This window comes from Symsagittifera roscoffensis, chromosome 1, assembly GCF_963678635.1.
Source record: "Symsagittifera roscoffensis chromosome 1, txSymRosc1.1, whole genome shotgun sequence".
Taxonomy (NCBI): Eukaryota; Metazoa; Xenacoelomorpha; order Acoela; family Convolutidae; genus Symsagittifera; species Symsagittifera roscoffensis.
The window spans coordinates 72,259,699-72,273,210 of record NC_087062.1 but is presented as its reverse complement, the minus strand read 5'-3'; the positions used below and the strand labels follow the sequence as shown (position 1 = coordinate 72,273,210).

Below are 13,512 nucleotides of genomic sequence, written 5' to 3'. Positions count from 1 at the left end.
GCACCACGACACCCGATGTTTAAAGAAGACGCTTCAGGTCTACCCGTGAAGCTACCACGAAAGGAACAAAACAGTCCATCAAAATTAAAAGCGACGGGGAAAAGAACTGGGGGACGACCAACTCCAAAAACGCCGACACGAGAGATGGAGTTCCAATCGGATCAAAGACGAGAAAAAGAGCCTGTGGCCACTTCTGGCTCAACAACTGATTCGGGATCATTCACGTCCAAAAAGTTAGCTCCGTCACTCAAAAGAGTTAACCAAAAGGCATCGCCGGAGTCCAAACAACATCAGTCAAAACAACTACAATCAAAACCGGCCCGAAAATTGACTAGGGCCAGACAGTCCACACTTGTCGGCGCATTGGGAAACCCAATTCTCATAAATGCACTAGAGGACACTCTACAATCACCTACTAAGAAATTCTCCATTGATTCACCTACAGATAGACGAGCAAGCAGCCAGGAAACGAAAACACCAGATCAGACGCCAACTGGCCTGAAAAAAAAAACATCACAGAGATGGGTTTCCAAGAAAAGTCACCCGAACACCAATCGGGCCTAACATTTCTGGTTGCGATTCGCCCGAAAGATCAAACCAGCACGACTCAAATAAGAGATTTGGTATCCCCTGCTGATAGCCCTGAAAAATCAACTACGGATCTGGAAGTACTGTCGGTGATGAATGTACAGAACGTGGAGGAAGCGAATGACTTTGAAGAGCACCAAGAGAGGGGGAACAAAGAGGAGCAAATAGCAACAGAGAAACAATAACAAACTCAATCCAGTCCCACGGGGACGTAAAACGCAACTCATTCCAGTCCCACGGGGACGTAAAACTCAGGTCCTAAGGGGACGTAAAACTCAAACTTGATATAGATACATATTTATTTATTGTTGAGAGGGGGACTGTCGTCCGGCCGGCTTGGCAATATATATTATGTATAGTTATTTATTAGGCTCACTGCGTTGAGCTGGTCAAGTGACCTTGAAATACAAGGCTAAACATTGAGTTTAAAGAATTGTCATCTGAAGATAAAAATAACAGTTATGATTCAGTTGTCTTATTGACGTCTTAGTCTCATTCATAATTAGCTCGCCAATCCGTTCGGATTCAATACTAAACATTACGCATACCTACGGGTTTGACAGTAATAAACGGTAACTACCCGGACCGAAGTGCTCGCTTTATGTTTCGAATGTCTCGACCATAAACGGTTTGCTTGACAGTCTCAACCCAAAAATGGTATGCTTCGACCAAGCTCGACAGAAAACGAATAATCTCGAACTACCTATACCCAAGCAAGTAGTTAAATTTTGACCGTGATCTAACGAATTTGGGTTTGTTTCAACATTCAAACAACGTGAGTTATCCAAATTTAAACAATTTAGATTATGCTTTTCGAGTAATATCTTTTGATGATTTTTATCAGAATCAAATTTTTAGAGTAAATTGCAATTTGATTGTGTTATAAGGATGAGCTATTTTTGAGCTATTTTTCCCATCTTTTAGAATATTGGTCTGCAAGGTATGTTTCTACCGTGCTCGAGGTATGTTTCGACCGTGCTCGAGGTATGTTTCGACCGTGCCCGATCGTGCTGGAGGCATGTTTCGAACTTGTGCTCGAGGTATGTTTCGACCATGCTCGAGTTATGTTTCGACCGTGCTCGAGGTATGTTTCGACCGTGCTCGATCGTGCTCGAGTATGTTTCGAATTTAAGCTCGACCCAAGCCCATGCCTTGACTAATCTTTTTCAGTCGAGCACTGACATCTGCTCGACTTTGAAAGTCGAAACATAAGTGAGCACCTCTGAATGAAAGTCGATTTGAAAGTCGGTTTCAATTGCAGATAAATTAGCGACAAACGCAATGAATACTAAGATTTCAGGACCGATCTGTACCAAGGGCTTATTATAGATATCAAAAAATGGACCAGGAACGATCCCCATTGAGAGTCAGATGTATTTTTGAAAGTGGTCTGAATATAAAAAACCACCCCCGGCAGATATATTTCTCACCTTCTTCGGGAGTCGGAACAAAAAGGGTTATTGAAGATTTTAAAATTTCCCTACCTTTTCTGATCTTCAATAAAGAACCCGGAAAATCGAGCTTTATTCTCAAAATTTTCATGTTTTTTTTCTATATAATTTTCAAAATTAAAATGGTTGTCTAGCAGTCATTATACTAACTTTTTAATATAAAAAGTGGCATGCATGACGAAAAAATAGAAACGGAAAAAACTTCATGAAAACTACATACGAGTCGAAAAAATTATTGGAGGCAACTTTATCCGTATATCCACTCAACTAAACTTTTTCAATCCGTATTAGGTAATTTTCACAAGCTTATTCTAGCTCATCTAATGATTTTGACAATTAGATGCCGTGGTATCATCTAGGAATAGATAACCTTAAATTTTGCTTATGTGACGCCTGGCTTTGTGAAATATTGCAAAACAAGGACTGTATTCACTGTAAAAACGAAACCCCGTGTTTGACATCTTATTTCTTATTATAAAGGTGAGTCTCAAAATTGTGATTAATTGTTCTTCGAAAACCAAGCAACTATACGTTTACGACATAACTAAGGTCAGCTGTTTCTGATGTTCATTTTTGTGAATGAACAAACGGTTTTGCATAAAAAATTATTGATTGATTGACATGCGTACCAAAGTGTCCTAATAACACAGCAAACGTTAAATTCCCAAGGTGAGCAAAAAAACCATACTTTTGAGTAGAATGTAGAGAGTTGCAAAACGTTGGAACAGACAGAATTAATTAATAAAAGCAAATAACCAATTTCAAATATTTTTGCATGAGAAAGCTAACTTTTCAGATAGAAAATATAACTAAAGTTCAAGTAAAAATTCAATTGTCCTTGCAACAATTGCTCAAAATTAATAAATTGCCTTTTTTCTGTCTGTTACACCTTTTTGCTACTGAATATACGTCACCTCTTTAATAATGAAGCGAAGTTAAATTAAGTGAAGTTTTTCCCCAAAACCAGAAAAAGAGAACGAATATTTACACAGGTTTAGAGAAATTCATATATTTGACAAAAGAGAATTTAGAAAAGTATTTTGATAGTATGAATAAATGGAGAAACTGGGGAAAAACAAAGAAAAAATATTTTTTGGAATATGTTGCTGATGTTTTTTAATTTGTTTTTATTGATCAAACTAATGTGCTTTTTTTCTATGATAATGTATTTTACATCGATCGCGTGAATAAAGGTTTAAGAGGCATCACTCGACAAGCAGAAATGCTTTTTTGGTATTTTTGATGTTCTCTCGAGTGCTTTCATTGAATTGTGAAAACTGATCTACTTAACAATCTCCCCCACACCCTATTGTATCTACTAAAGAATATCCACCCCTGTAAATAAAAACAGTAAATTCGCACTAGAGCCTTGTATGTAAATTCGAGTTTTCTTGCATTCTGATTGGTCGAAAATTTGCTGCAAGTAATCAACTTTCTCGCAGCGAATTTTCGACCAATCAGAATGCAGCAAAACTCGAATTTACATACAACGCTTTAGTGCGAATTTACTGTTTTTATTTACAGGGGTGGAGGTTTTTTAGTATGAATGTTCCGACTGACTTTTAAGGTCTATGGAGTAGTAATAACATGAAAAAATTAAATTTGAGATTTTGTGTAAAAATCATCCCCTAAACGACATATAAAAAACAAAGTGATAAATTTCGCTCCTATTAACAAATCAATTATGACAAATAAGCTTCTTCAACCAATTTGGAACGATTTGTAAGACGGATTAAATCTTCTCCGCTTACTGGTTAATAGAGCGAAATATATCGCGCGTTAATTGTCCCAAGTTGGCCAAAATGGCAGTATTTAAGCTCCCATAACTTCGCGTTAATTGTCCCAAGTTGGCCAAAATGGCAGTATTGAAACTCCCATAACTTTACGAAAAAGAATAACAGGTGAAATATCTTTTCAAAATTAAGCTCAAGACAACATCTTTTGAATGAAAAAATTTTTTTTTTCAAAAACGGCTAGTTAAAAAGTCGAAATTTGTCTGAAGCCCGAGCACAAATAACGAAAGTCCGAACAAATTAGTTTGCCGCTGTTGCCAAAGTTCTGTTGTGAAAGTTCGTGTTTAGAATGTCTAAAGTTTTCTGATGTTGTCAAACTTTGTTATGAAAGTTAGTCTTAATACTAAACTAACATTTTCCCAACAGTTTTTATAAGCTTTTCAGGATCTTTTAGACCACATAACCGCATACAATTTTTTAGGTATTCTCAGAAAGTTAGGCTGAAATAGGGCTTAAAATAGTGTTATTGAGGCGCGATACAACCGACCGCTGATGAAATTTTATGAACTAGCGATGAGCGATTGTGTTATTTTTTAATAGCGCTTTTATTTCACAAAACTTAAATAAAAACAAGACTGCTCGTATCAGGGCAAAGCCCTGAATGTTCCGACTGCCTTTTAAGGTTTATGGAGCGGTAATAACATTAAAAAATTCAATGAAATAAAACAAAATGAAAAAAAAAATTTCTAAAATTTGAAATTTTTTATAAAAATCATCCCCCCCATAAAGTACAAAAGGATAAATTTCGCTCCTTGTAACAAACCAATTATGGCAAATAGGCTTCTTTTAACCAATTTGGAACGATTTCTAAGATGGATTAACTCTCCGCTTACGCGTTAATAACGCGAAATATATCGCGCGTTAATTGTCCCAAATTGGCCAAAATGGCAATCTTTAAACCCCGTAACTTTAAGAAAAATTATCACAGGTGAAATATCTTTTCAAATTTGAGCTCAAGACAACAATACCTTTCGAATGATAAAAAAAAATCCGTCAAAAATGGCTAGTTAAAAAGTCGAAATTTGTCTGAAGAAAAAAAAAACCCACCCCGAGCACAAATATTCCGTTACTTTCGTATCGAAAGTCGGAACAAAAACGATTTCGGTGGATCTTGAGCAATTTTATGACGAGATCTACGTTTATACCAACATCAACGTCGATTTTTTGAGCAGATTGCTTCGGTATATATTTAAGCGTCGATGGACTTCATTGTGACTCACAAATAGAAAGTGGTCCATATTGACAACGTCCGAGTCCTGTTGGTCGCAGAACACGTCCAGGAGAACATCGGCCAGACCCCTTCCTCCTCCCACTCTCTCATCATCCCACTCTTCACTCCAGAAGGAGTGCTGCTGCTTCCTAATTTCACAGCAATTTCCACGTGCTGCAAGTTTACTTTAAGTTCAAAATTTGGAGAAAAACATTGAAAAACGCATTACTTTTGTCGACAAGTTATAGTGGTTTGTCGGAACATATTTTGGAATACTTGGAACAACAGTTGTCAAAGTTTTTTGATTTTTTTCTTTGGAGAGAAATAACTCGTTTATTAATTCAAATTTTTTTAAATTTAATTTTGAAAGGCGCAAATATACCGCCCTCGCAATTTTTGCTATGTTTTTATTCTTAAGTTATTAAGTTTTCGAAATCAAAATTTCAGCTAAATTTCAACCTTTAATCTATATTTTATTCACAATTAGAAAACATGGTAGTTGTAAGGGCAGGTTAAAAGCTTCATCGAACTTTTTTTGAAGTGTTAGCGTATCGCATGTAGTTTTCATTTAAAATTAAACCAAAGGTTTTAATTATAAAAAAAAATGAAGCTTACGCGAGGATTTCAAAACATCTTCCAGACGAAACTCTTCTAATTTGGGGGGTAGAATTCACTTGCCCTCGGAGCTTCGAACTTGATTGCACATCTTCGCGCGTGAAAACATCTTCTTCGACTGGGTTTGCATTTATTGAAGCTGGGGTGTTAAACTCTTCTGACGCAGGATTGGACTGGTTTAGAAAGGATATTCTAAACGCCTTTAATTTGTAATTCAAATGGTGTTTTATAGATATCAGTAAATATATTGTCCGATGGATCATAAGTTGGAACTTGAAAAGAATGTTCGATAAAGGTCTGCAATACATTTTCTATAGATTCAAAAAAATCGACATAACTATTGCAGAAGGAGAAACTTCAGAAAAATTATCTGATTTTTGATCGAAAACTTTAAACTTATTTCAATTTTTTCAATTTCAATAATTCGAAAAAATAAGAACTTAGGAGACGTTTCAAAAATTCGGATATATAGAGAGTTGCAAAAAGTTCGGAGAGACAGAATTAATTAAAAAGAACAACTGTCTAGACATCAACGGAAATTGAAACTGAAACAAAGATAACGTCGAAAGATCATAAAGCAGAGGTTAGCTCAAAACTTATAACCACGGCGGGCAATTGCATCCGAAGCGTCTATTGGGAAACCTTGAAATAGGAAAAATATTGCTCAGGATGGCTGATGTTTTTCTGCGGATAGTTTCCAAATTTTGAATAGTTTGATCATCTTCACTTGCGTTTGTTGTTTTTTTTTGAGGGGGCGGGGGCGGAGGTGACCTAATTTGTTGTTTTTTTTTTGCTGTTGAAAATAACTCTAGATTTTAATTTTTTAACTAATTTTGCGAACTGTTTTATAGTAAAGTCTGGATGTTCATTGCAGTATTTAAAATTTAGGCTAGCATATCATCGGATAATCGACGATCTCGCATTTTGAAGTTGGTCTGACAAAAAATTCAAGGTTGTTAGGCTTCAGATTTTGCATGCAAAAAAACGTCGAAAAGCACTGATTGCTCATTTTAATTAATTCTGTCTGTCCGAACTTTTTGCTACTAATTATAGAAAGTTGCAAAAAGTTCGGACAGACATAATTAATTAAAAAGAGCAACTGTCTACACATCAACAGAAATTGAAACTGAAATAAACATAATGTCGAAGGTTCATAAAGCAGAGTTTCACTCAAACAAAACCTATAACCACGGCTGGCAATTGCATCCGATGTGCCGAATAGTAAACCTTCAAACAGGAAAATTTTTGATCAGGGTGGTTATTGTTTTTCTGAAATTAGTTCCCAAATTTCAAATGATTTGATCATCTTCACATCAGTATGTTGTTTTGGTGCGACCTATAATTAGTAGCAAAAAGTTCGGACAGACAGAATTAATTAAAATGAGCAATCAGTGCTTTTCGACGCTTTTTTGCATGCAAAATCTGAAGCCGAACAACCTTGAATTTTTTGTCAGGCCAAATTCAAAATGCGAGATTGTCGATTATCCGATGATTATGCTAGCCTAATTTTTAAATACTACAATGAACATCCAGGTTTTACTATATAACTTTTTGACGCTTCGGATGCAATTGCCCGCCGTGGTTAAAGGTTTTGAGCGAAACTCGGATCTACTTAACAATATCCCTCCCCCTATTGTATCTACGTAAGAATCTCCAGCCCTGTAAATAAAAACAGTAAATTCGCACTAGAGCATTGTATGTAAATTCGAATTTTGCTGCATTCTGATTGGTCGAAAGTTCGCTGCAAGTAATCGTATTAACGATCTCCTCCCCTTTCTTGAAAGGGGGATTGTTAAGTAGATCCCGTAACTCTGCTTTATGAACTTTCGACGTTGTGTTTATTTCAGTTTAATTTCCGTTGATGTCTAGACAGTTGCTTTTCTTAATTAATTCTGTCTGTCCGAACTTTTTGCAATTCTTTATAATAATTTTGTTAAAAAATGACTTCAAATTTCGATTTTTGAACGAACTTTGCTAACTGGTTTATATTAAAACCTGGATGTTCCTTGCAGTATTTAAAAACTAGGCTAGTTTAATCATCGGATAATCGACGATCTCGCATTTTGAATTTAATCTGACAAAAAATTCAAGGTTGTTAGGCTTCAGATTTCTCATGTAAAAAAGTGTCGAAACGCACCGATTGCTCATTTTATTTAATTTTGTCTGTCTGAACTTTTGCTACTAATTATAGAACGATTTTTAAAACGAAATCTGCCAATTTTAAATGCAATTTTAAACGCAATTAAAGCAATTTTAGATTGATTAATTTCGTTCAGGTTTGTTGACTGAAATTTTTTGTACCAGAGTTTGGCATTTACTATAATTGTATAGTTTATGGAGAGTCGCAAGAGGTTGGAACAGATAAAATTATTTAAAGAGATCAAATAATCTAATTCTAAAAAAATACTATCCAATTTTTTTTTTGCAGAAAACCATTTGGATTCAGTCACCCAAAAAATTTGATTGTAAAAGTTTTTCGCGATCGGCAAAATTTTGTTTTAATTGTGTCTGTTACAAACAAATTTTGGCTAATTATTATTCAGGAAAAGAATTGGAGGCATATCAAATTAAAATTAGCAGCAAATAAATTTGGTTTTTTGCACGCAAAAGCTAGTATTTAGACAAAAAAGCATTTGAGGAGCGCCTAAAATTTCAAATTTGAATTGAAAATTTTTTCAAATGTGGCGAGTTACTACAATTCAACTGAAAGCAATTTTCTTAGTATTGCGCGTATTTCAGAATTAACTAAAGTGAAAAATTATCTAATTAGAATAAGTAGGTATAATGACAAACAATGACAGAAGTTTGAGTTAATCGAAACTTTTTGTAATGGAATACTCGGATTTTTCTGTCAGTGATAATCTCTGTTTTCGGTAAGACATTAGTAGAAAAACCTTACTTTGAAGGTAGTGGGTCAGCGCCAGTAAAGCGTTCAACCGAAAATTTTCTTAAATATTGTTCCAGCAATGATACCTTATTAGATCAATACTGTTTTGGACTTAGACAACTCTGATCACTACAAAAGCAGTGAGAATTGGAGATAGTTAATAGTTCCCATTTTGAGAAAATATCATAATCCCAGCTTGGTTCAGGCCCGCCAGCTTTCGCTATCAAACAGCCTATCCGGATTGACCTCCATACACAAAACAGCTTGTCATAGAATTTCATACACTAAAATTGCTGATCAAACAATTCCATACTTTGAGCGCAGTTAAATTTGCTTTTCAGGCAATTTTCGTGAATAAAAATTGTATGACAAGCAATTTTTTCATGGCCAAAATTTTTTCCCGAAAAAAAGTCCTATACTTTCAGGATTTCTTTTTTTGTTGCCGCAAAATCATTTCTATGCTCAAACAAACAATTTATAAAAAAAGCTTTCCAAACTTTGTGCTTTTTGTGTATCTTTTAATCCAGGTTTTTATTTTCTGTACAAATGAATGAAAAGGGACGATAAATTTTTATGTGAATTAAATTTAATTTTTTCATGTGTTCTTGTGGTAAAATATTTTGTGTTGTCTCACTCAAAAAATAAGCTACAGTTTTCAATCACCAAGTTTTCCAAACATAACATAAAAATTTGCGGTTTCTGTATTTAATTCTGGGTGAAATTTAATACATAAAACTTCAAATGCAGTTCACCTGTGCAATTTTTGCCACTTAACCAATGGGTAATGTTGCCAAAAAGAAAATTCTTTGTTTTTGTGTTTTCAGACTAAATACATGAATCAAAGCAGAATTCGAATTTTTCTTTCATGGAAAAATTCTCATCATACATTTTTCATATATAGAATAACCGTTATCATACAATTTCCAAATATGAAAAAAACTCATCGTAGAATTTTCATGCAAATATTTATACGTATGGAATGGTACGAACCTGGGTATGTATGTTTTAAAGCCTCGTCTCAACTTCTTAGTTTAAATTATTTGGTGTAAAAACACATCTAATATCAAAGAAAAGCGTACAGTTATATCACGCGGCATATTCGAGAGCAAGTAGAAAAAAAGTGAAATTATTTCTTTTTCATTTTTACGCTTAATTAATAATATCAAAATTCTCGCTTTTCAAAATTCTTTTTCAAAATTTTTTTATCAAATTTCTCACTTTTCAAAATTCTCATATCAAAATTCTCACTTTATCAAAGTTCTTTTTTGCACATAGATGGCCCAGATTTGTCGATTTCTTATTCAGGTTATTTTTCTCTTTTAATTGGTGTAATATTCTGAGGCAGTATTGATTTGCTCTGCACTAAAAATTTTTCTCAAATTTGTTGGTTTTTATCTCAAGCTTCTTTGAAGCTAAGATAGACATGCATAATTTGGTGATCAAAATAACAGATTGATCTTATGAAACTTTTCTCTATACACGTGTTTCGCAATTTATAATATCAGAGAGATTTTTTAACAAACCGCAATTTTTCGGTAATAAGGCCGAATAGTTATACAAAAATTACGTAACTGTTCATTCAATTAAAACTAGCAACCACTTAAGCTAGCTATAAAAAGTTTCGGCGTCAAAATTTTGTTCAGTTTTTTATAATTTTTTTCTCCTAGTTTAAGTTTTATAAGCATCACATCACATTTTCGTTAAAAAACAGCGCTCGATTAAAATTTTACAATCGGTTTGGATAATCAAATCAAATAATTGAAATCTTTTCTCATTGCCAACCCTGCTGTGATGAAATGATGTCGTCCCCGATGAGCGAATGTTCGGCCGAAGCTTGACTCGATTCTCCGCTTTTCTCTTCGATCGGCTCAATCGGCGCAAGGTAGAAATGAACTCCATCGAGTAAGTTGGTTTTGTCCATTTTGTATAAAGATGAAATCTGCGGTTTTTAATTAGGGTAATTTAGTACAATTTGAGGTTGCGCAGACCTGTTGGAAGAATAAAAATATTTATCTACTTTTTAAATTTTTTTGTAAATGTTGTACAGTAATAATCTATATAAGATGAATAAGATGGTTTTTCAAAGAAATTAAGTGAAACTGAGAAGCGCACATTGAATATCAGCTAAGAATTTGAATTAAATTTTTTATAACAAAGTTCAAGTTTTCAGTTTAAACCGGTGAATGAGCCTTATGAACTTTCTAATTTAAAGAATTGAATTAATAACAAAAAATGAACTAAAATTCGAGTTCTATTTTTATTTTTATCAAGCTTGTTTGATGCAAATGAACAAGACAATCTTGTGGTAAGACGTATGGTAACAAAAAAATAATTACTTTATATCTAGTCACAAAAATACGTTATCTTTTTATGCACTTTTGTAAAGCTTTGGTCGAGATTTTGATTGGATTGGCTGAAAAGGTGTGTTGATTTTTGTAGCCCTATAGAACCTTTAAAACAGAAAAAATCGATGAAAAATAGACTCAGGATACGTGCAGCGAATTATAAAAGGCATTTTGTTTCCGCTCCAAGTGACAGCTACGAAATAAAAATGCAGTTTACTCAACAAAGAGAAACATATATCATGGATGAATTGATTCCTCGTCCCATTCATAGCAGTGCCTCAAAGCTGTGCCGCTTAGCTTATTTACTAGAAAGGTGAAAAAAAGTTGATTAAACAAATGCTTTCTTGCGCGCTTAAGAAATTTATTGCAAAAAAAATATTTTTGCTCAAAAAAATGGGAAAAACGGAAACAATAATTTCAGTTTCCTTTTTTTTAAAAAAGTTTTTTTTTATGTAGAAAAATTCTTAAAACTAGAATTCAACAAAGCATTTGTTCAATCCAAACTTTTTTGTTGCTCAATCAGCTTAAAAGGACCTAAAATGAGGGCAAAAAATTTCCCATTGATCGAAAGTTGTAGCTGGATTTTTTGTAGTCAGGTCAAAAAAATGCTGACAAAATATTGTATGGGTTATTTTTTTTCCTACAGATTTCATATTTAGAATTGCATAATAAGTCATTTTTACGAAGGTCATCCCGTGGATCCCCAAAAGATAGCCGCAATTTGCGGAAAATATAAATCAGATATCCAGGATTGTTCTAGGACACAATTTAAAGAAAATCAAAATGATAATGATAAAGCAGACAAGACATCTGGCAATAGATCATCCGTATCGAGAAAATTCTTCATTTCTGAACTGAAATACTTTAAATCTAATCTAAGTTTCTGGTCAGAAATTCTTTATGAAATTTTAAAATAAAGCAGGGTTTTTCTTATAATTCTTTATTTATTATCTTATTTCTGAAAAAAAAAGTAGCTAAATTTAAACTATTTCTAGCTAGAAAAAACTCTGGTGGGACTCAAACCACGACCTTTTAATTTTCTAGGCGGTTGTGCTAACCAGTACCACATACCTAAAGGAAGATAAATAATTTTAGAAGCCTACTTCAAAGTAACACTTACTTGTTTGTTAATTTGCAATAGGTCGCTTCTGGTATAGTAAAAACTCGAAGCAAGTTTATCTTATTGCAGTCAAACAAGGAACTGATTTTTGGTAATTTCTTTCCAGAAACTGTTTGTTTGTTAACTAGAAAAGCAATAGATCATATCTGCACAGAAAAAAAAACAAGACAACTTGGCAAGATAATCTATATAAAATTTCTATTTAGAAAAACAGCCTCCGTTGGGTACGGGCAAGAAAAAAAGAAACGAAGAATATTTGTGCATGGTTAGTGGCTTTCTCATCGCCCATTTCGGCGAACAAAAAACAAACATTTTTTGCCATTATAACTAAAGCTGTAGTTTTTGTCATAACAAGACAATCTAAAAAAAATCGGGTTGTGATATGCTAAAATCTGCGTGGACAGAGCATCGTAGCAGCAAAAATACATTTCATGTTCGCTTTTTATCTGATCTGCCACAATGCCGATCTACTCTTTATTGTTTCGACTTTCGCTTTCAAAGAAAGTGAGGAAAACGTAGGCTCAGGGTGCTTATTTTCTCCAACTCTGAAAAAACTGTTAAGTATGCGGCTCAAACCCGGGATCTTTATTATTGCTCAGACTTTCGATACGAAATGTAACGGAATATTTGTGCTCGGGGTGGGTTTTTTTTCTTCAGACAAATTTCGACTTTTTAACTAACCATTTTTGACGGAATTTTTTTTATATCACTCAAAAGGTATTGTTGTCCTGAGCTTAAATTTGAAAAGATATTTCACCTCTGATTAATTTTCGTAATAATATGAGGGTTTAAAGATTGCCATTGTGGCCATTTTGACCAATTTGGGACAATTAACGCGCGATATAATTCGCGCTATTAACGCGTAAGCGAGATTTAATCCGTCTTTGATATCGTTCCAAATTGGTTGAACGAAGCTTATTTGCCATAATTGATTTGTTACAAGGAACGAAATCTCTCTTTTTGTATTTTATATGGCCTGTGGGGGGATGATTTTCATAAAAAGTTTCTAATTTTAGAAAAAACAATTTCTTCTTATTTTATTTCATTTAATTTTTTTAATGTTTTTTCTGCTGCTCCATAAACCTTAAAAGGCAGTCGGATCATTCAGGGCTTTGCCCTGATACGAGCAGTCTGTAGTATTTTATTAACATTGTGATTGCTCTGAAACTCGTTTGATTCTTGGATGCTAAGTTTATTCGAATTACTGATGCATGGCGAATTGTTCCGAATCTTTGGAAAAAGTTGTATAGAGTTGAGACCAGCTCGTTGGTTTTATCATTTCAAAATAAAACATAAGGTTCAACGCTTAATACTTGATATTATCAGCCAGAAATCTTTTTTTAAGAGACAAATTAAAGGGCTGTCGAAATCGTTTTTTAAGAGACAAATCAGAGGGCTGTCGGAAGATTCAAGGCTTTGCTTTGAAATAAGAGCAGACTTGAAGTCAATTTCATACTGTTTTAATTCTATTTGTAAGAAATACTTGATATCTTAGTTATATTT

The 13,512-nt window shown here is 33.9% G+C and overlaps 1 protein-coding gene across 3 annotated transcripts in view; it reads right to left on the bottom strand.

The window, feature by feature from the left end:
- Positions 1–13,512, bottom strand: part of LOC134848578 (glutaminase liver isoform, mitochondrial-like) — a 52,987-nt gene that overhangs the window by 27,563 nt on the left and 11,912 nt on the right. The window contains exons 1-3 of one of the 3 annotated variants that reach the window (XM_063866115.1): positions 10,327–10,917; positions 5,658–5,814; positions 5,053–5,191 (exon numbers count right to left, since the gene is read on the bottom strand). The exons of 1 other annotated variant lie outside the window; for it this stretch is intronic. In XM_063866115.1, coding sequence (XP_063722185.1) covers positions 5,053–5,191; positions 5,658–5,814; positions 10,327–10,465 — 435 coding nt within the window. In that variant the 5' untranslated portion in view covers positions 10,466–10,917. Of the gene's footprint in view, positions 1–5,052; positions 5,192–5,657; positions 5,815–10,326; positions 10,918–13,512 lie in introns of those variants that run through there. One more of the 3 variants, XM_063866121.1, reaches the window with a different exon arrangement.